We start from the raw sequence: 27,228 nt of genomic DNA, 5'->3' as shown, positions 1-27,228 counted from the left end.
AACATGGTAGAAAGGATTTGGAGCCCAAGTTTTATGAAAAGATTATAAATAAGGACTTACTCTAAATGAATTTGTCTTCTGGCTCAGGCAAATGACATTCTAGGGTACTGAAAGAACTTGAGAATGAGGTCACTGAACAGCTCTCAGTGATCCGTAAAGAACTGTGGCCAGTATGTTCCAGAAGGCTGATGTTAAAATCATAAATTTCTCCCAATTATCCATTTTTTTAAGTTTATTATAAAAATTTTTAAGCAGTTTCGTTTTGGCAATTATTTTATAGATGGTGCTATGTAGTTCATATTTCATCACATCAGGAGATGTACTTTTAGTAATACTAAGACCGAGCAATGGGTTTAGATGGTGACAGTCTAATCCACTATAAAGTTTCCCATCAACCTTAAATTGTTTTTCCATCCATTGATGAACATTGCCTGATTCTGTCATTTCACTAGAGGTGACAAAAAGGTAATTTTGAATTCTGTCATTTCTTTTGTATATTTTATTGGCTAAAGTAGTTTTATAGAGAATACTGTCATTCACCCATCACAGCTTCAGGCATTAGAATACTCTGAAGTACAGTTCATACCAGAGAGGCAGAATAAATGCTCAATTTTTTTCTTTTAATTATCATTTTAGAGAAAAGATATCCTAGGAACTTTCATTAGTGTCTAATGAGTTATTTCCCTTCCTCCCCCTGCCTTTATATATGTGTGTGTATAAATATATATATATTTATATATGTACACAGACACACACACTCTTCCAGTATCTGATTAACTAATGGATTGAATGTTTTCTATATGTCTTATTTAGTTCTACACATTTTTTTAATGCTCAGTTGACCATCTGTGGCCCCTTCTAGGTGATATCTCTTAACATATCTCTAAAATGATTTGTGAGAGCTTCCTTGCTTTCCGGTGTAACAAGATATGCCACCCAACTTGTACATTTGCTGACAAAGACCTGAAATTTCTACCAAGGATGTTGGTTATTTTTAGAGAGGAATGGTTCTTAGAGACTACAATCTGGATGCTAGGGGTGCTCATTGACACTGGATTGTTATTGCTTCTAGGCCTTTTTGGTAGACAGAATTAACACATTATTTTATTTATTTATTGAGACAGAGTCTTGCTGTGTTGCCCGTACTAGAATGTAGTGCTGTGATCACAGCTCACTATAGTCTCACCTAGGCTCAAGTGATCCTCCTGACTCAGCTTCCCAAATAGCTGGGACTACAAGTGCATGCCACCACACTTAGCTAATTAATTTTTTTTTTTTCATAGAAACAGGGTCCCACTATGTTGCCCAGGCTGGTCTCAAACTCCAGGGCTCAAGCAATCCTCCTGCCTCAGCCTCCCAAAGTGCTGGGATTATAGGCATGAACCACTATGCCTGGCCTAACTCATTATTTTTAGTCAGCAAATGTTTCTAGATTAGAAACATACCCTTGACTATATTGAAGAGGCCAAGTGTTTGTTGAATGGCATTTTACAAAAGTTTTCCAGGTATTTCCTGGCCTTGTTTACTTCCAGCAATAATCACAAAAGTCATTTTTCCCCTTACATAATGTAATCTTTGTTCTTAAATTGAAATATTCTTGCACAAGATCATTCTTCTAACCATTTTCTGTGTAATGATTACTGCAGCTCACTGCTAACTGAGACCATTGCTCTTACATTTTGGCTTTCATTGAATTTGAGAGAGAACTTTCATTATGCTGTCATTATTTAATGGGCATGCCTAGATAGTTGTGTGCCTTCTCCACACTGACACAGTTCATTATAGTCCAGACTATATGATCCAAATTACAGATCAACAGGGAAGATATGATTCAATTCTCTAAAGCAGTGATTCAGCATTCATCAGATTAACCTTTACTGGGGACCTGCCACGGTTAGCCATTGTGGGAAATGCAATAATTAGGCAGGATCCTTGCCATCAGGAAGCTTATCTATGAGTAGAGTAGATTAGGTGAGTTAAATATTGATTCTTTACCAGACCTAAGGATATTAATGTTAGTGGGATTTGAAACTTAACATATGCTTATCTTTTGGAGCATTTCTTTATATAGCAAACAATAACCTATCAAAACTCAATATATAGAGGGTAGTCAGGTAGAAATGATCTATGTGGATTATAAATCCCTTAAAGAGTACTGAGGAGAATTGGTATTCTCTATATATTTCTGTATATCCTTATGTATTTCTAACGTTAAGAAGTTGTAATCTCAGAATGACAGATGTCAAACTGCTGGGATGAAATGACAAGTGTGCTGACCCAGAGGAGTCTTGGCTTTTTAAAACATTCTTTTGTTTCTCAAGAATAAACTCTCAGTGCATCACAGATGGTTTCAATAAGCTTCACGAAATGAAAGGAAAAAGAGAACTAATTATACCCAAAAGTTGGAGTGGAAACTTTTTATAGAGGGTCTTAGTTTGGAAATTGAATTAAGAAATGAGAAAATGTTGGCCAGAGATGATGCATATTTTGTATAAGTCAGAGTTTGACTCTCATTAGAGTAGTATTAAGACATTTCTTCAGTTTGAGGTTCATTAAATTCATTATATGCATGCTTTGTGAAAAACATTATACTAGGCACTCTTTGGAGACTGGGGTAGGGGCAGGAGAAAGTAGCAATCAATGACAGACACCAAATGGAGATGGGGATGGGGAGGAGAGGAGAAGGTAACAGGATAAGTAAAGCATAGCCCCAACAATTAAATTGATTGTCATGAAGTGAAGAAAATAGACCTATAGCAATTTACTGCAGTATAACATAATACTGAATGAAAAAAGTGTTAAAGAGAAATTACAGACAAGCTGCTGTATGAGTGTGAAGGGCAGAGAGAATAATCCTGAATCGTAGTGATTAAGAAAGGCTTCAAGGAGGAGGTGGCATTTGAACCAAGCCTTGAAAGACGAGAAGCATCTCAGTCATGGGAATGTAAGGAGAAGGGCATTTCAATTGAGGGAATGAGGGGCTCCAGGGAAGTAACGAACGTGATGGGAGATGAAACTGAAAAGTTAAGGTTTGGCCAAATTACAAAAGTCCACACATATCTTACTAATCAATAAATCTGGATTTTAATTGTCCTTCCCTTAGATTCTTTCTTTAGGCCAACAGCCTTTATTTTATACTCTCTTGAGTACTCTATCAATAAATGACAGCGCTTTTCTCCTTTACATTTCAGAACATATACCCCTCTTTACAACATCTTTAATAAGACCCCACCTGATAACTGTTCCTTGTGAGCCAGTAGCCTGAGTTTCAGGTTTTTCTATTAAGAGAAATTACTAGCACTATAAATTGGCATTCCTTATATGCTACAAAGAATCATGACTATCTGAATATATTAGCATTTAATGTTACTGCGAGTTATTCAGGAAATATTCAAATAATATTTGTGAATATCATTCAGCATAAACAGGACAAAAATGAATAAATACCACCCTGGTATCTTTGTTTGCTGTTTCTTCTACTAATATTTGTAAATTTGATATTGGAAAGTAGTCTGTTTCCTCTATTGAATCTTTATTCTTGAATCTGTCTTTCATGAAAATTCTATAATCTTATAAAGAATAGTTCATTACTTATTGTTCAACAAAATGTTGTTGCTAGTAGTTGATAAGTAATAAAATATCTTAAAGTTTTATAGTGCCATAAAAGTATCATAAAAACTAGTATTCAGTTGAAATGGTCAATGATATCTCTTTAAAAATATGGTCAAATTTTATTTTATTTTTATTTTTATTTTTTGGAGACAGAGTCTCACTTAACTTTCCAGGGTCAAGCAATCCTCCCTCCTCAGCTTCCTGAGTAGCTGGGACTACAGGCGTGTGCCACCATGCCCAGCTAATTTTTTCAGTTTTTGTAAAGTCAGGGTCTCAGCTAATTTTTTTATTTTTTAATTTTTTGTAAAGTCAACCGTGTTGGCCAGGCTGGTCTCGAACTCCTGAGCTTAAGCAGTCCATCCACCTCAGCCTCCCAAAGTGCTGGGAGTATAGGAGTGAGCAGTCACGCCCCACCAGATTTTTGTGGGGGGTGGCCCTATACTCTGCTCACTTCCCAGTGTATCACAACTATATCTTTCTTTGTTCTATTCTTCCTATATTTACCACACAATTGTCAACTGTATTATTCCAATACAAGGCTTGTTATACTTGGGCTAAGCATTATTCATTTTCTTAAAATCTTATCACACACTAGAATATATCTTAAATTTACTTAGAGATTGAATTTGACTTTGAGAGATTGTTGTTGTGTTAGAAATGGAACCAATCTAGTATGCCAGTCTTGAATTGTTTCACACAGTAGACGTTTTGTTTGTCTAGCATATTTTTTGCTGTGAGCCATGATTCCACTTAGGATTTAAGTGAGTCAATCAATCCACACCTATTGCATGCAAATCATATATTTATATAGGTCTCCCCTATTTTTTTCCTAAACTCCAGATAGGTGTATCCTACTGCCAAGGAGACACTTCTACTTAGATATCAGCCATCTCAAAACTAATGTGGTCAACCACAAACTCTTAATTACTTTCTTTTTTTTTTTTTTTTTTGAGACGGAGTCTTGCTCTATGGCCCAGGCTGGAGTGCAGTGGCCGGATCTCAGCTCACTGCAAGCTCCGCCTCCCGGATTTACACCATTCTCCTGCCTCAGCCTCCCGAGTAGCTGGGACTACAGGCACCCGCCACCTTGCCCAGCTAGTTTTTTGTATTTTTTAGTAGAGACAGGGTTTCACCATGTCAGCCAGGATGGTCTCGATTTCCTGACCTCGTGATCCACCTGTCTCGGCCTCCCAAAGTGCTGGGATTACAGGCTTGAGCCACCGCGCCCGGCCTAAACTCTTAATTTCTTTACTAACTTGTTCCTCTACTAGTTTATTCATCTTAATAAATAGCACCACCACCCACCCAGTGATTCAAGTCAAAAACATAGGAATCATTCTTGAATTCTTAGTTTCCAAATTTATTCCCTCACCCAAGTCCAGCTACATCATCAGCAAGTCCTGTTGACTCTTCCTCCGAACAGTATCCATCACCTGCCCACAGTCCTCTGTTCTGCTCCTGCCACCCCAGGCCAAGCCCCTGTCCCCTCTCCTGGGTTCTGCTCCCATTCTTATATGTCTCCCGCTGTTTTACAGACATTCTCAACAAGAAGCCAGAGTGATCTTTTTAAATCATAAGTTAGCCTTGTCAATTTCTTGCTTTAAACTCTCCAAAGGCTTCACATTACACTTAAAACAAAACCACACTGCTTACCTTAGCTGACAAAGCCGTATCTGATCTGGCCCCTGCCCTTCTCTCCACCCTTGCCTCATTTCACACCACTCACGGTTCTTCCCCTACAATCAAATCATGCAGGTCTTATTTCTCCTCTGTTTCGCTAAGCCTGTTCTTGCCATGGAGACTTTGCACAGTTACTTTCCTTTGCCTGGAACATTTTGCCCTTTACTTTAGTCTGAAGTAAAGTAACTTAAGTAGTCACTCACACACACACACACACACACACACACATAAGTAATCACCTTTATAATGTGGCGTATTTCATTGTCATCAGTTTTAGCAGCACTTCTCAATATATGAAATTATCTTTTCATTGTTTACATTCTGCCTCATCCCCCCTACCCCCAGCTGTCACCACGTTCATATTTGAGTGTATCTGAGTGTTTCAGATACACTCAAATTTCAGAATATGTCTGGAATAGTACCAGGCACATAGTAGATCTTCAGAGGGTATTGAATGAACCGTGACAAGTGGTATGTGTGTTTCCATTAACAGCAGTATTGAAATGGTTCTTTTGATGCCATTAATATTATTTTAATAGGATAACAGAATTCTCTATTTCTCTCTTGTTTACGCTTTAGATATGAAGCCCCACAGATTGCCTTACGTTGTGGGATTATGCTGAGAGAATGTATTCGACATGAACCGCTTGCCAAAATCATCCTCTTTTCTAATCAATTCAGAGATTTCTTTAAGTATGTGGAGTTGTCAACATTTGATATTGCTTCAGATGCCTTTGCTACTTTTAAGGTAATTTTTTTTTTCCAAATCAGCTAGGTCAATTTATAGTCACTTGGCCTCTGAAGAGGCAATTTAATTTTAAAAAGCAAGAAATTTTATTTCCTAGCCCTCAGCTTAGCCAACCTTGTATGATGTAGATCATAAGAGGCATCTGTAAATAGAATGCAGTTCATGAGGTCAGTCTGTCCTATTGCAGGAAAACAGCTCAAACTATTTGTCACAAGCTCACATGGACTGAATTCCAGTATATACGGTTATGTGGCAAGAGGAATATGTAGCGCTCTGTGTGTGGCATGCTGCCATTTATGTTAAAAACAGATTACGGGGCTTAAGCTTCCGCTTAAGGTATATATGCACTGAATACCTCTGCAAGGATGCATAGGAAACAGCAACAGTGATTAATTCTGGGGAAAGGAACCAGGTAGTGAAGGGAGATGGAGAATTACATCTTTGAATGTGAAGGACATCATGTTATTTTATGAATGTAATTTTTAAATGTCCACATGGTGAAACAAAACAGTAATAAATTATACTGTCATTTTTTCATAATCATCTATAGTTTGATCATGTATTATCTACTTTGTCACTATGTAGGAAATCGTAGGATGCAGTATATTCACATTGTTAGGTAACCAACTACTAGAACTTTTTTATTTTGAAAAATTCAAACTCTACCTCTATACTCATTAAACAATAACTCCCCATTTCCTCCTCCCTCCAGCCCCTGACAACGATTTTACTTTTGGTTTCTGTGTTTTATCATCAAAAAAAAAAAATTCAGAGAATATATCAGAAAAGAGTGCAGCTAATTTGCAGACAAACATACCAAAACTTATTCATTTAATGAGTGATGTTACATTCAAGGTTTCTATTTTAGAAAACCAGTTACTTAGGCTTATCATCCTGCTATTATTTAACATATATTGAAGTTGGTATCAATGTATATTACATGCTCATTTTTCAGTAATGGCAAACTTTTATCTTTCAAGGGCAGATAAAAGTTTTGGAAACAAAAGCCTATTTGACATTCCAGTTAGTGGATAAAGTGGGTGATCAAGTTAGCTAGAATTATTTTGGGGGGATAATAATGATAATGAAAATAATTTTAAGATAGAAATAAAATAGATATGATTTTCTTCAATGTCTACCAAATCAGCTCTGAAGCCATTTTAGAAGAGGAGTTCAAAAAATGTTATAAACTGACAATGTAACAGCATCATTGAAAAAAACAGGTTTTCAGGTTGAAAAAGTAGATAAGACTCATTTAAATGTATATATATTCAGATTCATTTCTTTAAAAGCATTTTAGCAATTTAATTGCTCTATCTACATAACTCCAAATTAATTTATACTTTTTTCAAGATATACATATGTAACTTTTTTTACAAGTTTTCCTAATTGTAATCCATATATTTTTATTTTTTATATATTATCTTAAATATGTATTTCAATAATATTGATATAGTCCATATACTAATATTAATACATACTCCAATCTTATTACTTTATGAACAGTGATTGAAAGTTGCCTATGACTTAGATGATAAATAGTTCTTTTAAATAGCTCTCCAGAGGTGGAAAAAGGGGAAAGCAGTGGTTTGCTGTGCTGAAAACTACCTATTATCTGCAGACTAGGAAGTTACCCAGCCTGTTCTAAGAAGGTGCCATAAATCTGTTGAAAGGTATATTAGCTCACATGGTCACAGAAAGTGTGAGAGAGTGTCAGAGAGTGGTAAAGGGCGGGAGATGTCAGTGGGGCAGAAGGAAGCTGGGACTTAGGGAGAAGAATGCCTGGCAGAGGGTGAGGGATGGGGCAGGGTCTCCGTGGACGCAGAGCCTGCAGGCTGGGCCGTCAGAGGGATTTGTTGTGAGACCAAAGAGTGGTGGGTGGTTAAGGGGGAGGCAGGTCCTGGCAGCTGCCTGGGACACGATCTGTAAAGGCAACCAGGCCATCTCTGGAAATACAGGGAGCAAAGGAAAATCTAATTGACAAGACCTCTGGAGGGAGAATACTGTTTGATAATGATGGGAATATTTGGAAGCCACTGGGGTGGGCTGGGGGTGGATTCCAGGGCAGGCTTAAGCAACAGCAGCTGATTGTTAACAGCTGCCTAGGAGCAGGGTGAGCCCAGTTAACTGCGGCACTTTTTGAGACAAGGTCTCACTCCCTCACCTAGGCTGGAGTGCAGTGGTGCAATCTCAGCTCACTGCAGCCTTGACCTCCCAGGCTCCGGTGATCCTCCCACCTCAGCCTCCCAGGTAATTGGGACCACGGGCGCATACCACCATGCCCGGCTAATTTTTGCATTTTTAGTAGAGATGGGGTTTTGCCCTGTTGGCCAGGCTGGCCTCGAACTCCTGACCTCAAGCCATCTGCCTGCCTTGGCCCCTGCAAAGTGCCAGGATTACAGGTGTGAGCCACTGCGCCAGGCCACTGTGGCACTTTTGTTGTCATAAGCAGGAGGGTGTGCAGTTTCGGACCAGCACTGAATTGCCTGAGACAACAAAGGAAAGCAACCGCAATGCCGTCATTTCCCCAATGCCTCAGGCAAACCTGCAACAAACAAAAGGCCTCTAGCCTCTGGGTTTGAAGGGAAGGAGTTCGCAGTCTGCTCCGGTGTCCACAGGCCTCCATTCAGCCTGCTAGCCTCCTATAGTCTCCCTAAGGAAAGCAGGGAAGAGAGGAGGAGCCCACAGGGGAGGTCTGGGTAGACAGAAAAGGGCCAGGGAAAGAAAGAGAAGGGAAGAAGGGGAATTAATGAGAGGCTGAGTATAAAGAGTGGGAAGCTTGGAGTAAGGAAACCGAAATTTCAGGAGAACAGCCGAGTGAGGGAAGGAAGGAAGGAAAAGAAGGAGGAAGGACTTGGGAACAGATTCCTGGAAGTGACTGCTGGGTGGAGGGAGGGGCGGTGAGGGCAGCATGACTCCGGGCTCAGGAGTGTTGGAAATCCCAGGAGTGGCTGTGTCTTACCCAGGAAGACAAAAATTGTACAGCAGCTAGAGATGAACCCCCTCAAAAGGTGGATCTAGAGCTAGTGGTGCGATAGGCCTCGGTTGCATCCAACATGAAGAATGACATTAGATACAAAGGATGATTCCATTTCTTTCTACCAAAATGTCTGTGTTTAAACTACTAAGGAGGTGTTTGCTAATAATAGACACTACAGTCCCATGTTTTTTCCCTTTCCTATCAGATGGCTCATCGCTGTCATGGAAACAAGTAAATTCATTTTTGAAAAAAAACACAAGTAAGCCTTCATATAATTACAAACATAGAACAAACGCCAATAGAGGAGGAAAGCAAATACTTAATATGTATTTCTGAAAATTTCCCCAAAGGTTTTTAAACATTTGATAGAAAAAAATGTACTTGGTAGTAATTTTTTGCTGTCATATATTCAGCGCAATTTAATTTTCAGCAACAATATTGAATCAAAAATAAATAATGATGTTTTGATTTGTATTTAAGCCAATTTTCCATTGAATTTAAGTCAATCCTTTAAAATCTAAATAATTATAAAAAGTTTTCTAGTGTGCTGCCAGTATTGGAAACACCAATTTTCTATATTTTACCAAATGCTTATGGTTAATATAATGTAACAAATAAATCACTTTTTTTTTTTTTTTTTTTTTTAAATAGCTGGTTTCAAAGGGTTTTGTTTGGTTGGTTGATTTACTGGATTTTGACATTGGCTTTGGGTTTTTATAATCTCCTACTCTCATCTTTTTGGTTTTGAGCTCTTAAAGGGACTGTTGCTCAGTTTAGTTATTAATATTGTAACATTGTTAGTTTATGATTTTAGCATAGAATTTTCTACCAAAAGTCCTTTCCCAAAAAAGGATTCCTTACAACCATAATCTCTTTCATCCCTCCCTCTAAAAATTCCCATAATAGAAGTGGTTTGAATTCTGTCTTTCTCTGCCACCTGGTAAGCTGGATGTCCTTGAGCAATTTAGTTAACCTTTGAGTTTTATTTTCCACATCTGAAATGAAGAAAATCATCCCTTTATCACGGACTTGTGAAGATCAGAAACTGCATTTGCAAAGTGCTCGGTTCACTCCCCAGCACAGTCAGCCCTCTGAACAGCAGCTGTCACTGGCTCCTCAGCCTTTTATGTCCCTGCAATTGTCTCTCTCACTCCACCCTGAGTTTCTCCCAAGCAGTATTCATTAAAAATATCGATATCAGATTTTCAGCATAATAGTTATACTATGCAAAACGTAGGCCTCTCAAAACAGAATTGTTAGGAGGTATGATGAAAGAGTACACTATTTGAAATAAGGCTTTTAAATTCTAAATTTTGAACTTTATTTTCCTTCACAATTTTCTGTCTTCTCCTTCTTGGGTAGGATCCTAGCTGTTTTTATTTTTATTTTTTTCACTCAGTTATGTGATCTATAATGCAGCAATTATATTTATCTCTGTATTATATGTACTTAAACCTGTGTGTATGTATATGTGGTTTGTATATACATTTATTGTATACATAAATTTGAAGGTATATCTATATATCAATCCTATCACACACTGGAGTGGAAATGTGGGTGTGAGAGAGGGAATGTGTGCATTGTTTATTGACTGTATCCATTATATATATATATATATGCTGGAGGAATTCTACCCCACCCTATTATGGTTTCCTAATACTGGATTTTTAAGCTGTTTCAAGGGTTTTTTTGCCCTTGGAATTTGAAAATGTTGGTTTTAACCTAACTCCCTCCTGATCCCTTTTTCTTTGGGGTAACACTCATGTATGACACAACCTTTCTAGGCAGCACTGATCTGCAACCTGCTCTTTTTGTTGCCACTGGAGCTGTGTGCACTGCCTGCAGTGTGGGGAACCCAGGCCTCACTTTCAAGGCTGATGACAGTTGAAGCAGGTGGAGAACTCCCACGGGTGCAGCAATCCACAGTGTCTGCTGCAGCCCATAGAGGGGGCTCCCTCTACCCTGGTTCAGCTCAGAAAATTCCTATTACTGCTCATGGGGTTTCTATGATGTTAGGGGAGGGGTGCTTGAAAACAGGACACCAATATTATCCTTTACAAAAAAGAGTAGGGACCTCAAAGGATCCTGTGGAACTACCTTACTCTTTCAAGGGTCCCCTGATGTAGGAACTAGTTTGAATCAAGACCTTTGACAGGGCGGGAATGGAACCCCTGTAAATGGTTTTCCATTTTAGAACTTCAGTTTCAGAATGGTAATGAGTGCTCTGCTCCACCGGGGGGCAGTGGCGGGGGACCCACGTTTCCAACTGATAGGGCCAGTGGTTGATCAAGTTGTGTGATAGCAATAGGGAATTAAGAGTCACACTTATTATTTTTGAACTTGAAAATTATACTATGCAATGCTTTAAATATTTTACTTTTAAAAAAAATTAAAGTAGAAATAAGTGGGTTTTATTATGGTTGTTATCTACCTTTTCTTTGTGAGGTTATGTTGTGTACCTTCTATATGCTTTTAGGAAATTTTAATTAAATATGTATTAAAGTAAAAGAATTTGTTTTGGAAAACTTTTAAATTCTTGTTATGTTTTTAATTAAATTTTTCATGGCACCTAGACAGAGTATTTAGCCTCTAAGCATATAAAAGGGATTAAGTGAGGCTTGTTTTCCTACAACATTAAGGTGAATTAAGGATATAATTTAGGTATGAGTTGAAGACAGTCAAATGTTTCTTCATGCTTTCGTTCAGTTTTCTGCAAGTTTATATCTGCCATAAGATAGGGCTACTCATCTTCAATTTTGAAAGGATGCATTGTGCTACTCAGTAACTTGCACACCACCTCATATCCCATTAATCCAAGAGCGGGAACAATACTGGTTTGACACTGCTAAATGTCAGTCCTATGCTTCCAGTATCCAAAGCGCCTTCATTTTAAAAGTTGTTAAGACACTTTGGGAGGCCGAGGTGGGCGGATCACGAAGTCAGGAGATCGAGACCATCCTGGCTAAAATGGTGAAACCCCGTCCCTGCTAAAAATACAAAAACAAAAATTAGCCGGGCGTGGTGGTGGGCGCCTGTAGTCCCAGCTACTTGGGAGGCTGAGGCAGGAGAATGACGTGAACCCGGGAGGCAGAGCTTGCAGTGAGCCGAGATCGCACCACTGCACCCCAGCCTGGGCAACAGAGCGAGACTCCATCTCAAAAAAAAAAGTTGTCAACTCATCTCAAGTTCCATTTGTTTCACCAGTTAAAGTATTTCTATCATAAATCTAACAATATGAATTTGAAACACTAGGTTTAACACTAGGGTTTTTCTTTTCTAACATGAAACAAACTTGTATTTCACATCTTAGGCTAAGCTAGGAATGGAAATAATTTTGTGGTGTAAATGAAAATGTTCTTCTGCAACTTTTATATGTTCTTAAACCTTAGAAAAGAGACATTTGTAATATTAATAGCTATAACAATTTTGTTTCACTTGGTTTTTCTTTTTCTAGGATTTACTAACCAGACATAAAGTGTTGGTAGCAGACTTCTTAGAACAAAATTATGACACTGTAAGTAGAAATCATTTTTAAAGACTTTCCCGCTTTCTCTTTCCCTCCCTCTTAGATCTGTGAGCAATTGCCCTTATGAATTATCCACAAGAGAAATCAATCGTATTCAGCCATACTCCTGATTTGTCTGCCTGGAAACCAGGTGATCAGGAAACTTTATGGAAAATTGAGATGGCGGGAGGTCAGGGCTTTCACCTTTTTCGCATCTCTTCCTGTTGTGTTCCGAAGCTCCAAGAAATGACTAGCACCTGCTTGCTTAGATGTTGCTCTTAGGAGGCAGTGGCTAACTCCAAAAGGAAGAGAACCCACCCTCACTAAAATAAATCATTTTACTTTGTTGATAATTAGTCTTACTTAGTAGTAAAAATACCAAAAATATTTTTTATCTTGCAACTCCCTGCCCTGACAGTGAGTCCAACTCAGCCTTTTGAGATTTGGTTGAACTATGACTCTTTAGAAAGCTTTCCCTAATCTCATCCCTCCCAAAACATGCATCTCTCTCTCTCTCTCTCTCTCTCTCTTTCTCTCTCTCTCTCTCTCCTTTCTCTCTCTCTCTTCTCTCCTCTCTCCTCTCCTTCCTGTCCCCTTCTCTCTTTCTGTCTCTGGCTCCCTCTTATTTTTCACCTTGTATTATTATGGTGTGTCTGTATCTTTCTGGCTGGCCCTTGCACCCCCTAAGAGGCAGGAATCTTATCTGCAGGACACAGGGTTAAGAGCACAGTATGGACTATAGAGTCTGCATGCTTGCTTGGCTCCAAGACCTGCCTCCTTACTAACTGTGTGGCCCTGGACAGGTTACTACACCCACTGCAAAATGAAGATAGTAATAATACCTGCATCATATGGTTGTTGAGGGAATTTGACAAGATTTAAAGTTTTTAGCACAGGACCAGAGTAAGCACTCAGTATTAGTTTTTAATCATTGTTACTAATTTCCTAATACCTAATGCAGTGTCAGACATTTGGTGGTGACAGATCCATCCAAGAGCAACTATGCTTTTACTAAATGTATAAGCAATAGAAGCAGCATGATTAAAGTATAATATAGCACAAACCTGGAAGGAAAACTTTACATGTTTTGTTCTAGTGTTGGTTCAGATGCTCTAGCTCAGTGCTGTCCAGTAGAAATATAATGCAAGCCAGAAATGAGAGCCACTGTGTAACTTAAAATTTTCTAGTTGGCCACACAAAAAGGTAAAAAGAAACAGGTGAAATTAATTTTAATAATCTATTTAACCCAACGTATCAAAAATGTTATTCCAATGTACAATCAATATGGAAAATGATCATCGCTTCTCGGTCTTTTGGCTAAGATGAAGTGAAAAATGATCGAGCTATTTTACATTCTTTTTTCATGCTGAGTCTTTGAGATCTGGTGTGTATTTTACACTTAGAGTACATCTCAGTTTGGACTAGCCACATTTCAAGTGCTCAGTAGCCACATATGGCCCTGTGTTGGAGAGCATGCATCTAAACTAGGACTTAGGGAAGGGTGGAGTCTCTGATCCTCATCCTAGCAACAGCCAGAGTTATTTTTTACTGGGATTTTTGGCATTTTTTACATGTGTTAGTTAATGTTACTACTCTATCCCCATCACCCAGTCTAGTGCCTGACACATAACAGCAGGAATGTAATCTGCTGTCTTAAAGGAGCACTTAACTATTTATATTATTGATGCCCAAACCAAGAAATTCTAAATGTTTATATATATGGTATGATGGGTGGATTTTTTGTCTTTGTCTGTTAAAAGCAAAAAACAATTTCATGTGTATATGATATTTATGGTAGTAATAAGTAAATTAAGGTAAAGTAACTTTATTGATTGAAATTTAGTATTGAATTAAATTATATGTACTTACAAAAAGAAGTGCATTTTTGATGATAACTATGACTTTATGCCTTCCCTACAGTAATATGCAGTGTAGTTGGGCACATAAGAGGCATATGGACCAGTGGTAGCAAACAAATATTAATAATAGTCCTCAAGGAGTCTCTGAATCATTTATGTCCCAGACAAAAGTTGCAACATACTCCTGAATGCTGAGAAGGTGTGGCCTACTCTACCTATCAATAGTGTATCTTCACACATTCAAATCACAAATATTTAACTACTTGTCTTTTAATTATAAGTAAAATAAATTTTATTTTTGCCTGTGTCCTTCAATTTAAGATTAGGAATTAGCAATATAATTATAAAATCAAAAGTGATTTTTATGTCCTCAGGTGATAAAGGAAATAGCCATAGAATCAACTAGAGTATTTGTTTTAAGTATAAAATGTGAGGGGAGAATGATTTTTTAAATTGATACAAAATAATTATACATGTTTATGGGGTATATCGGATATGTTGATATATGCATACAATTTGTAATGATCACATCAGGATAATCAGGATGCCCATCACCTCAAATATTTATCGTTTCTTGGTGTTGGGAACTTTGCAAATCTTCTCTTCTAGCTATTTTGAACTATACAGTAGATTATTAACTATAGTCACCCTACTGTGCTGTTGAATGCTAGAACTTATTTCTTCTAACTGTATTTTTATACCTATTAACCAACCTCTCTTCATCCCCACTCCCTCCTACCTTCCTCAGCCTCTGATAACCTCATTCTACTGCAAGGAGAATAATTTTTATTGGCAGAGGCATCCCAAAATGTAAAGACTGAAAGAGGTGGGTGGATCACGAGGTCAGGAGTTCAAGACCAACCTGGCCAAGATGGTGAAACCCCGTCTCTAATAAAAATACAAAAATTAGCCGGATGTGGTGCCGGGTGCCTGTAATCCCATCTGTTTGGGAGGGTGAGGCAGAGAATTGCTTGAACCCAGGAGGCGGAGGTTGCAGTGAGCTGAGATCGCATCACAACACTCCAGCCTGGGAGACAGAGCGAGATTTGGTCTCAAAAAGAAAAAGAAAATTGTCTGTTTTTGAATTTAGGAAATGAACTGTTAATATATAGTTTGGTTGTTCAGTAACTATATATGCTAAATGGAATGTTAAGGAAAGATTCATTAGATGTCACATTTATAAGAAATGAAATTTTTAAAAGGCTAAGATAATATGGAAAAATCTACACTATCAACTAATTACTATTTTTTCCTATAGAATGAATGAGGTAAATGTGTTGTGCAGTAACGCTTTGCATTCAGGTATAATACATGACAATTTGAGAGACTAATAAATTCATTCTCTTTGACTCCTTATTTACCTAATTTTGTTTTTACATCCATATGTCACTTCTTGTGTAATTTAGTCATTTCACAGCTGCTGAGGCTCCTGCATTGGCCTGAATACGAGCTCTGAGAACTCATGCCCCTTCAAACCTTTCAGACTTTTTTAGCTGATATTTCTTTAGCAGTACACCATGAAACTGGAGCACATGGTGCATGACTCTAAAGTAATAAAGCTAGTGGACTGGGGAGTAGGGTCCTACCATATACATGTATTTGCATTTTATATTTACTGTTCAAATTTATCTCAAGGCTTGTCTGATGCATTTAATGATCCACAAAATTCTCCTTGTGTTTCAGAATAGAATAAATAAGTCATTCATATTAAAGAGTATAATGCCTGTGATTTTAATGTGAGCGACACCTTTGTGTTTTTACGTTTCACTTTATTCTCTATCGGTGATTGTCAGCGTGCACAGCTTGCCCTTGTTACACAGCAGCACACATACTCCCCTCGCACTTGACTCTCTGAGGGCTGGGAGTTTATCACCCTCGTCAGTTCCTGATCTCTTGCCCTCCATCCTGGCTGCGCTCGTTCCTCCCACTTCAGTGCTCTCTGAGCCGTGTGCCCACACCTGGTGGAAGTGAATGCTGGGCCTCCCCAGATGTCAGCACTCTGTGTTAAACTGAAGGGCTAGGCCATGTTTGGTGACCATGTTAGGAAACAGGACTTCATGCACCAGTGTCCCCAGCTTCCAGTGACAGCGAAGTGCTCCAGAGAGAACAGTTGGGCCGTCATGCAACAAAGGTTGCCTCGTTCTTTATCTGTTTATGCAGCGAATTGAACAGTCTGATTCTTTATGGCTTGCCAAGTGAAGCCTTAAGTGTATCTAATATTTTCCCAAATTGTGGACCCATAGCCACCAGCAAGGCAACTTACATAAAGATTTCTTTAAAATGGCATAAAATGAGTTCTCTTGCAACTTTTACTAGAAGTTTTGTTCAAAATGATTTATTGGAAGGACTCAAAATTACTCAGTTTTTATCTATTCAATTTCTAATTTGCAGAACTAAAATAAAACAGGGAACGATATCTCTTAGAATTCTTGACCTCCCCACAGTGTCTTCACATGTAAAGAAGGATGGTAAAATGGCCAGAAGTTGGGAATTTGCTCCTGAAGAAGCAAGCCAGCCAGCCTAATATGGAGAATCCACTGCTGCTTTTACACTCTAATGTGTATTTTCTTTTCATTAGATTTTTGAAGACTATGAGAAATTGCTTCAGTCTGAGAATTATGTTACTAAGAGACAGTCTTTAAAGGTAATATCAAATTTCTTTAAGTCAGTGTCCCCGTAAGTTGATATCTCATTAGCAAATGATGGGTCAATTAGTATATGAGTAAACACAGAAAAATTAAAATATCTTTTTTTATAACTTGAGAAGTACTTACTATGTTTTATGTTATGACTGTATTTTATAGCAAAATAATGTAAGTGTCCTGTCTTGCTTTTGGAAGTAACAATGTAAGTGCCTGATAAGTAAAATTTAGAATATTTCTGCTGAGGCTAGGCATCTTGGCTTACACCTGTAATCCCAGCACTTTGGGAGGCCGAGGTGGTCGGATCACCTGAGGTCAGGAGTTTGAGACCAGCCTGGCCAACATGGCAAAACCCCATCTCTACTAAAAATACAAAAATTAGCTGGGCGTGGTGGTAGGCACCTGTAATCTCAGCTACTTGGGAGGCTGAGGCAGGAGAATCGCTTGAACCTGGGAGGTGGAGGTTGCAGTGAGCCAAGATCGCGCCATTGCACTCCAGCCTGGGCAACAAGAGTGGAACTCCATCTCAAAAAAAAAAAAAAGACGTAAAATGCAAAAAGTCAACCTTCCCTCTAAGTTTTAAGCACAGCAATTGATAAATTCTTAATATCTGTATTTTTGAGAATAAAATAATTTTTTACTATCAAATTATGTTTATATAGTTGAAATGTTATGGTGCTTCTGTTTTATGGAAGCATTTATCTCCCAGATTTGTAACATATTTTCCTAAAGAATTTTTTATACTATATTTCATCGCCAGGTCCCATTCCCTGAGCATTCACGTCAGTCAGTGTTTTCCTGTAGGTTACTTAAAAGACTTCCACCACTTAACATGACATGTTCACATTATATTTACAGAAGAGATTCTGAAATATGAAACATGGTCATTCCCTAAGAATTAGAAGAGAAATTTTTTTAAAAAATCAACTCTTACAAACAGATATGTCAGAAGACTACATGATCACATCTACGAAATTTTGCTTTTCTAAAATACTGCCAGGATTACACTGAAACAGAATCTGGCAAGAGATTAAAAGACGATGCAGCTAGCTGGAAACAAAAATAAAATCAATTATCAATTACCCGTAAATAGCATAGTTTGATGAATTATTGGAGAAGGAGGTGTGAGGGAGGTAATAAGACATTCCATTTAGTCAACAAATATTTATGTGCTCATTCTACAGACATATCATGACAGCCAAGAACAGCTCTGGGCTTCACATTCTGTTGGTGGAAAGCAGACAATAGACAAATAAACAAATAAATCCATAGTTTTCAGATGGTTTTAAGTACTAAAAAGAAAAGTAGGGAAAGGAGGCCGAAAGCGGTGACTTGGGAGATAGGGGTGTGTGTACCAGAGCAGCTAGATGATCAGTGAAGTCTCTGATAAGTTTATCTTTAAACAGAGGGCTAAATTTGTGAAAAATTAAGATGCCTTTGATAAGGGTGTTTGTGTGTGTGTGTGTGTGTGAAACCCAGTTACATCTGCTACTTGAGGATATGCACCTATTGACTGGCTGTGGAAATGACAGGGAACCCAACAGCGTAAGACCACATCCATTTATGAGTGGCCCTCCCTCCCTCAGTGGAATGGTGCCTGGAAGCAGCCATGTGGCCAAGGGGAGGTGGGAGAGCCCCTGAGGGGAGGGAGATGTGGACTAGAGTTGTATCTCTGCCCTTCAGATCCCACTCAGAATCCCACAAAAAGAATGTTTCCAGCAGTTGATACAACTGACTGTTTTTAGCGCAGCAACTCATATGATGGTCCGGCTTGCTAAACATCACACTTGTATTATTATTTTTTCCTATTTTTTCTAGGTTTGGGATATAGTGTCACATACTTGTGTTATTTTTACACGTCAAGATGATGGCATTCATAGAACAATGCATTTGGAGTATAATTTTAAACTAAGTCAATCTGTTTCGTGTGACATTTTTTGTCAATTTACTTTGCCCACCATCCTGCATCAGCCATGACCTGGTTTCCTTTGTATTTGCGCCCCCACTGCGTGTTACTGGGGAGGCCATTTCTCAGCCAGCCATCCGGCACTTTTTATTGAGTTTCCCCTTTGTGTAGAAACTCATACCAGGAGACCCATCTAGAAAAAAAGCCCACAGATATGCTGCTGTCTGTGCTGGAGCCAGTAATGATGAGACCAAACTGTGTGTGGAACTGACCTTTGGGCAGAGAGTGACTTCAGTGCTGTGTTCTCCCATGTCCAGAAAGCTTGCTAAGAGCAGATGAAGATAAGGATGTATTCTGTTTATACAGCTGCATACATAAAGAATTCGTTATTTGTAGGGCTCCACAAGGATAGCCAAAATGAGATAAGCTTGTCCGTGTACAATAAGTAGTGGCCCTCGAAGGAAGATGGCAATTGGAGTAGTAAACAGAGGTGATGGTGCTCTGAAGGGCCAGCATATAGGAAGTTGCTCATAAATTCTCCAAATCTTTCCTTTTTTTCAGTGGGGGTCTGTCAGATACTGGATCAAAATTGAGAGATTTGTATGAACTAAGGTGATTGAACCAAATTAGGAGGAAGAAAGCCATTTGTACTTCCTACTTATTTACAGATGCCTCAGCCTACTCACGAGGCATCTTTCCTGTTTTTCATTAATTCACCCAGATGTACTGTTTGGCTGTTATTCCTGCCTAAAATCTTTACAGTTAGGCGTCTCATGGATATCTGATTTATAGCATAGTAAAACCAAGCATTGGTGGGACACTGAAAAAAATGCCTGACAAAATGCAGATAAATTACCTGAGAATGAAGAAAGTATTAAAATGGTTACTGGAGAGTTGGGGTTTTTAACGTTAGATTATAGAAAGAGATGTTGCCAAAATTGTTTTGCATCACTCTGTTCAAGCAAACAAAAAGGTAGACGACTGTGAAATAAGTTCATATATAAACATCGAGCTCATTAAATATTGTTTACTCTTTTTTTTTTTTTTTTTTTGCTAGAAAAATGTTCTGGAAGCTCCACTGATGCAATTTTGGTTTTTCCTTTTGGTAATTAGATCTGTGGTAGCAGTATATTCTATTTTGACACAACAGTGTTTATATATAAATGGATTCTGTAATACTTTTTACATAGATGTTTCATAATTGCAGGAAACAAGAGAGGTTAGATTATCATATAGCAACTTTGTAAGTAATAAACTGTCTTAAGTACTAGGTTATTTTCTGATTCCAAAGTACTTGCTACCTGCTGCCTTTTGTTAATCATATTCTAAATTTTCCTGCACTGCCTTAGGGTGCTTAATTCCTGGTGTCAATAAAGAATAATTAACAGAGAAATTCCTTTTAATCATGTGGCAGAGCTTAGGAATTGTTTTCTTCTGCAGAGGGCTGGCATTTAATTACCAGCAAGAAAGATTATCATTCAAAAGAAGCTGGGTGGAAACTGGGGAATTTTTTGGGCTCTGGTCAATTTCATTAAAACACTTTAGTTTCTAAAAAACTTATTTCCACTTGCTGTATGGCTTAACTAAGTACTATGAGGCATACAAAATAAGAACTTTAAAGAAGTAAAATATGTGTGTTTTCCATTTACTTGGTATAGTATTGCTTTATAGTGCTTTGCATTATTCTGGAATGCTGCATTTTGTCATTGTTAATATTAAAATAGATTAACATTTAATGGCTAAAAGATTTAGTGTTGAATTAGCACAATTAATTGTTTCAGAAAAATTGTGAAATTCTATTAGCAGAGGATAGATTGGATAGAATTTATATGTAGGTATTCCCAGGTAATAAAAATTGAAGTGACCTAATCTGAACTTAACTCATAAATATAGCTTCAACAAATGTTTATTGAGTATCTGTGTGTAAATTTTTAAAAATGAAATTTTCCTTTTGCTGAAGCCTTTTAACATGTGTGTATATGATACATATGTGTCTATTCAGTATTTGATTCTTTCTGTATAGATCTTTAGAAGATAAGTAAGCCTCTTGACAGGCTTACAACCCAGAAGTTTTTTAGTTTTTGTTTTTTCTTTTTGGAGGGTCTGGAAGCCATACCTTTGAAATATAAGCATCTAGGAAGATAATACTGTTTCCCTGTCACCAGGAGAGTTTAACCGTTTTCCAAACTGCAACTCTTTGCTTGTCAGAGAGATAAGAGAAGTTTTATTATTCAGATAAATAGCTAAAACAAATGGTCACCTCAATTGCTAGGTGCATTAGGGTGAACCATGAAAAAGTGCACAAAAGTGGTAGTCAGGTCCTCCCCTAGTGGACAGGTTACCCTTCAGCTTGAGGATATATGTATGTAATGGATTGTAGCTGCTTGACTGTAATAAGGGACAGTTTTGTCTGTTTGCAGTCTCAGAGATTAGTTACTGTATTGTGCTCTGGATATGCGGGTAGGACTTTTATTTCCCCAACAATACCCATGCACATCACACAGTTAGGTTGTGAGGGGATTTGAAACACGCCCTTATGGAGCCTATTCTTTAAACAGGGTCACAAATAACTCAGCACTACAAGGCAAAGCAAAGTCAACTGTAGAGAAGAGGAAAGGCTTTCCCGAAGATGACGTCTGAGCTAGTTCTGAGAGGATGGGCCAGGTTTGAACAGGCAGAGAAGAGGTGAAAGTGTTTCTCAAGATTTTGGAGCTGGGGAAGTAAAGCCACAGAGACAGGAGAGCGGGGAAGATGGAGGAAGGGAGCCGAGGAAAGGAAGCAAGAGAAATTATTCCACATCACAGAGGCTGGGAACGGCACCTTCATGAGTTTACTTTTTTTCTAAATCTATGGGAATCTAGGAATTTGCTTGTTTATTCATTCACTTTCTAATCTAAGTGGAATTGGTAACAAATACTAATTTTTGGAAGATTTCTTTGACAAAATGTGCAGCATGGATTGGATTAGGTAAAGACTGAAAGAGAGACCATTTTGCATGCTGTGGCAGTAGGTCAGCTGAAAGGTAGTGAGAGTTTGAATGAGATTACTGGCTGTGAACATTGAATGAAAGGTGTTCAAGAAACACTTAAAAACAGAAAATTGGTAGGCCTTGGATGGAGATTTGATGTGAGGAGCAAGGAAAAAAAGGAGCTAAGGAAGACTTCAGCTGTCTTCCCAACCGGAGGAGGGTAGCTCCTGATGCCATTAACAAAGAGAAGAAAGGGAGTTGCTTTTAGAGACGCTAAGTGTGACAGTCCAGCAGTGTTCAAGTGGGACTGCCCAGTAGGCAGTTAGAAATGTGGGTCCAGAGTTTAGGAAAGAAGCTGAGACTAGAAATGTAGATTTGGGAGATACCCTCCTAGATGTTACAGTTGAACCCATGGGTATAGATGAGACTGTTGGGAGATAAAAGATAGCAGATCCAAGTATGCAGCTTGGAAAATTGCTGCATAAGTAGTACAAAAGGCAAGGGAGCCATAGAAGAGGTAGCATAGGAACAAGCTGCACAAGGTAAGAAACCAGGAGCAAAGAAAGTTTCCAGAAGGTGTTAGGTTAGCTTTAGAAGCTGCAGAAAGACGAAGGAGGATGCAGATTAACAATTTGACTACACAGTTGCTATTCTATATGCATGAGAATAACTAGTGACCAGCCAATATCCAACAGGGGTCATCCTTTTTTCAGGTTTAACAAATGTTATTTTTATGCATTAAAATAACCTCAGGTTGTGTACTTCTTACATGTTAAATACACAAAAGATACATCAGAGGCAAAGTGGTGGTTTACTGGCAGCCAGATGCTTGCACACATCTGGGATTCCTTTGATAGATAGTTGGCCCTCAGTTTGATGTGCACTTTTCTTCCCATCCAGGATTTCCGTAACCATGTAACTATGTGTTACTCTCCCAAGGCCTTCAGAAAAAGTCCAGTAAATAGGACATTTGAAAACTAAACATATCTTCTATATAAAATTATGTTACAGTATGTTTCAGCCCCCTGGCTGCTGAAGCTTTAGGAATTGCTACAGCAGCCAAGGGGCTGTAATTCTGTTCTCCAGAATTATGGTGAGAACAAAAAGTTTCTGAGATAGAGCAACAATACATTCAGCCGTGTTGCTAGGGGGTCTTCAACTATTCTTAGTTTGGGTATTTTTATTTTTTGTTTAGGGTAATGCTGTATTTGGGGAACTACTAATTTGTCACCAGAAAATGTTTTGTTTTGCTTTGCTTTGTAATAAAAACTTGCTGCACTTACCAAACTTGTTATGGATTTGGGGTCAATTATTTTTTTCTGACTTTATATCAGGTTTCATAATAAAAGGGAAATGTAAGAGTCATTTAACAAACTGTCTTAATAGTGAACTCCTAGTATACATTTATGCAGGTAAAGAAGGCATCATTATGGTACCAATTTTGTTATTCCTTCTACCTGAATGCCTATGCAGCAATACATTAGTGGGAAGCAAGATAATTAAAGTAAGTATTGAAAACCATAAATTTGTTTCTGCCTAGCTCTAGGTGAGCTGCATCTAAGACCGACTAAAGAAAGGTACTAAGCACTGAGATAAGCAAAACGGTGTGAAAAACTTACTCAATAACTACTGCATTTATGCCTGTGCTGTAAGATGCACTTAAGGACACTCTAATTTTTTTCCTGACACCATTCTTATGCACATTTATATTTTGTTTTTCAGTGAGAAGATGTGAGCTGTATTTTGAGTCAAGTGGCTCTGAGATTACAGCTTTGGTTTTGTGTTTTCCTCTAGCTGCTAGGGGAGCTGATCCTGGACCGTCACAACTTTGCCATCATGACAAAGTACATCAGCAAGCCGGAGAACCTGAAACTCATGATGAACCTCCTTCGGGATAAAAGTCCCAACATCCAGTTTGAAGCCTTTCATGTTTTTAAGGTAAAAAGTACAAGCTCTGGAAACAATGTTATAGGCAATTTTTTTCCAGTTCCAAATGGCAAACTCCCTGCTCTTTACTGTCTTTCATACTTGAAAGAAAATGAAATAGGCAGTCTTTGTGTTTTGCATGATTTAATGAAATTTCAGAGTTATGTTAATGAATGCCCATTCATAAAGGTTTGCTGACTAATCCACACATCTAAATATTTTTATTTTTTCACAGAGAAAATGCATGATACTCTTTCCCAAAACTTCTAAAACAATCAGTGATTGACTAGATCCCAAACCCTGAGTGTCAGGCTTGAATACTTTGCTTTGTACAAGCACTGTCTCTTTGAACTTTAAATGACACCCTGAAGACACAGCCGGGTACTACTGACTTTATTCATATTATTATTTTTTTACAATGTGTTTTGTTATGATAGAAAAGTAACCTCTTTAGACAATATATTTTATTTTATTTTTTTTGCGACTGAGTCTCACTCTGTTGCCCAGGCTGGAGTGCAGTGACACGATCTCGGCTGACTGCAACCTCTGCCTCCCAGGTTAAAGTGATTCTCCTGCCTCAGCCTCCTGAGTAGCTGGGACTACAGGCGTATGCCACCACTCCCGGCTAATTTTTTTTTTATTTTTAGTAGAGCAAGTTTCACCGTGTTAGCCAGGGTGGTGTTGATCTCCTGACCTCGTGATCCACCCTCCTTGGCCTCCCAAAGTGCTGGGATTACAGGTGTGAGCCACCACGCTTGACCCTACAATAGATTTTTTAACAGGTGGGGTAGGTGGGAGAATTCTATTTGTAATTCTGTATTCCCAGCCTAACTATTGTAAACAGTTTAGTACATTTTATTTTCCTGTGCACACATTCCAGAGTTTTTCTACAGCTGTATTCACATTGTACTAACAATTGATATCCTAATTTTATTACTTAATGCTATACCATAAGTAACCATTTTCATTATTGCTATAAGTAGTTTTTAGAGCCATTATTTTTCTCACCATCATAGTGCATCATTGGGTATATTTCTTCTTGTCATTGATATTTAGGTTATTTGCATTTTTTCCTACTCTTAAGTAATGCCACAATGTGCATTTTATGCATCCAGCTAATTTTTTTTAATATTTAAAATTCTTATCGTATGATAGATATCTAGAGTGTAAATAAGAGTTCAGAGAGTCCCAGAATTTTTTGGTTCTTATTTCTAAAAATCTTTTAAAATTTTATTTATTTTTTAAATTCAGAGACAGGGTCTTGCTCTGTTGCCCAGGCTAGAGTGCAGTGTGGTGTGATCATGGCTTACTGCAGCCTCAAATTCCTAGGCTCAAGCGATTCTCCCACCTCAGCCTCCTAAGTAGCTGGGACTATAGACACGGGTCACCTCGCCCAGCTAAGCTTTTTATTTTTTGAAGAAATAGGGTCTCGCTATGTTGCCCAGGCTGGTCTCAAAATCCTAAGCTCAAATGACCTTCCTGCCTCAGCCGCTCAAAGTGCTGGGATTGTAACTGAACACAAGTCAGATTGCTCATCACATGCAGAGTCCAATTAACAAGAGGCAGGTCTCGTAAAATAAAGTGACTTTATTAGCCAAAACTAATAATAGGAAAGTGGCCAGATTCCCATCCAATGCAACTACTTTGAATTTTAGGGGCAAGGCCAGGTTTTAAAGAGAGAAAACATGATATGGAAAGCGTGTAAAAATTATGCTGAGTACAATGTCTGTGTTTCTTGTTCTGGTGGCTGTCTTGGGTCCCAGTCCAGGTGGAAAACAGGCTGGCGTCATCTCAACAATGGCTGGGTTGTTGACTAGCCACCCTGAAGTTATCTCTGGAATTTTGCAGCTGGGTCTCCAAGCTTGGTCTGACTCAAGATTCAAGTTTAGCCCCTGGAACTTCTAAGTAGGCAGATAATTAGATACCAGCATGCGATTAGATAAATGTGAAGGGAATATAGACAGTGAGAAAGGGCTGGGACATGAAGTCTATTTTAAAACTAAGGGAAAAAGCTTCTGCAGTTTGCTTCAAGGTTACATCTTTAAGCCCAGGAGAAAGGGGAAAAAAACGTTTTAAAATGTATTTTGAAGTTAAGCTGCTTAGTTACAGGATTACAGGTGTGAGCCATGGCACCTGGCCTCGGTTTTTATAAAGTATGTTTAGTGATAGAGTTTATAAATCCATAAATGGGAGGCATGGCAGTTTTTAAGGTAATTGTTGCTTTGAAAGGTAAGACATTTTTAGTTGATCTTTCAGCCACCAGATATTTGTTAATTCATTATATATATATATATATATATATATATATATATATATATATATATATAAAATTAAAGAGATACGTAGGGTGAGGTATGGGGAAAGGGGCATGGAGCTTCCATGCCTTCCCTGAGCAGCCACCCTCCAGGAGTCTCCATGTGTTTGGCTACCTGGAAGCTCCAGTGCAGATATTTATTGTCCAAAAACCCATTAGAGCAATTAAAATCCTGAACTAATTGATAAATTCTATTCAGTTCCTTTCAGAATTCCAACTGGACTTTCCCTGGAGCTTGACAAGCTGATTCTAAAATTTGTGTGGTAGAGCAATAGCCTAGGATTATCTATGGCAATGTTGAAGAAGGAAGTAGAGGAATCTACTCTACCGGATATTAAGACTTGTTATGGATTTAGAGTAAATGAAAACAGCATTGTATTGGCTTAGAAATTGATAAATAGAACAGCAAAACAGCGTAGAGGGCCCAGAAGTAAACCTATATAAATCTGAAACTTGATATTTGATCATGGAGGGATTATAAATCAGTGAAGAAAGGGTTAAGTATTCAATAAATGTTTCTTGGATAATGGGTTGTCCATGTAGAGAATCTTACCCTGCAGTATACACAGAAATAAGTTCTAGATAAAGATCTGCACTTGAAAAGCAATTTTTTTAACTTTTAGAAGAGAAAATAAGAGGCTCTCTGTATATTTGGGTAGGAAGAATTCCTTTGAAAAGAAATAAAAAATCACAAAACATAATAGAAATTTTTCTTGAGAAAGGGTCTCACTATGTTGCCCAGGCTGGAGTGCAGTAGTGCGATCATGGCTTACTGCAGCACTGACCTCTCGGCCTCAAGCAATTCTGCCTCAGCCTGTTGAGTAGCTGGGACCATAGGCCTGCCCTTACCATGCCCAACTAATTTTCTTTTTATTATTTGTACGGATGAGGTCTCGCTGTTTTACCTAGGCTGGTCTCAAACTCCTGGCCTCAATTGATCCTCCTGCCTTGGCCTCCCTAGTGCTGGGATTATAGGTATGAGCCACCATACCCAGCCATAATAGAAAATATTTAAAAATGTGACCACACTAAAATTTTAAACTTCTGTTCAGAAAAGAAATCATAAAGTGAAAAGACAGGATAGAATG

General features: G+C 38.2%; 1 protein-coding gene across 13 annotated transcripts in view; it reads left to right on the top strand.

The window, feature by feature from the left end:
• The window catches only part of CAB39L (calcium binding protein 39 like), a 135,714-nt gene that overhangs the window by 91,040 nt on the left and 17,446 nt on the right, over positions 1-27,228 (top strand). For all 13 annotated transcript variants that reach the window (XM_077974375.1, XM_077974368.1, XM_077974372.1 and 10 more), the window contains 4 exons: positions 5,872-6,040; positions 12,475-12,534; positions 16,963-17,028; positions 23,695-23,838. In XM_077974375.1, the coding sequence (XP_077830501.1) occupies positions 5,872-6,040; positions 12,475-12,534; positions 16,963-17,028; positions 23,695-23,838 (439 nt within the window). The remainder of the gene's footprint in view (positions 1-5,871; positions 6,041-12,474; positions 12,535-16,962; positions 17,029-23,694; positions 23,839-27,228) is intronic.

The sequence above is a fragment of the Macaca mulatta genome, chromosome 17, assembly GCF_049350105.2.
Source record: "Macaca mulatta isolate MMU2019108-1 chromosome 17, T2T-MMU8v2.0, whole genome shotgun sequence".
Classification (NCBI taxonomy): Eukaryota; Metazoa; Chordata; class Mammalia; order Primates; family Cercopithecidae; genus Macaca; species Macaca mulatta.
The sequence above is the reverse complement of the archived record's forward strand: the minus strand, read 5'-3'. Positions and strand labels throughout refer to the sequence as shown.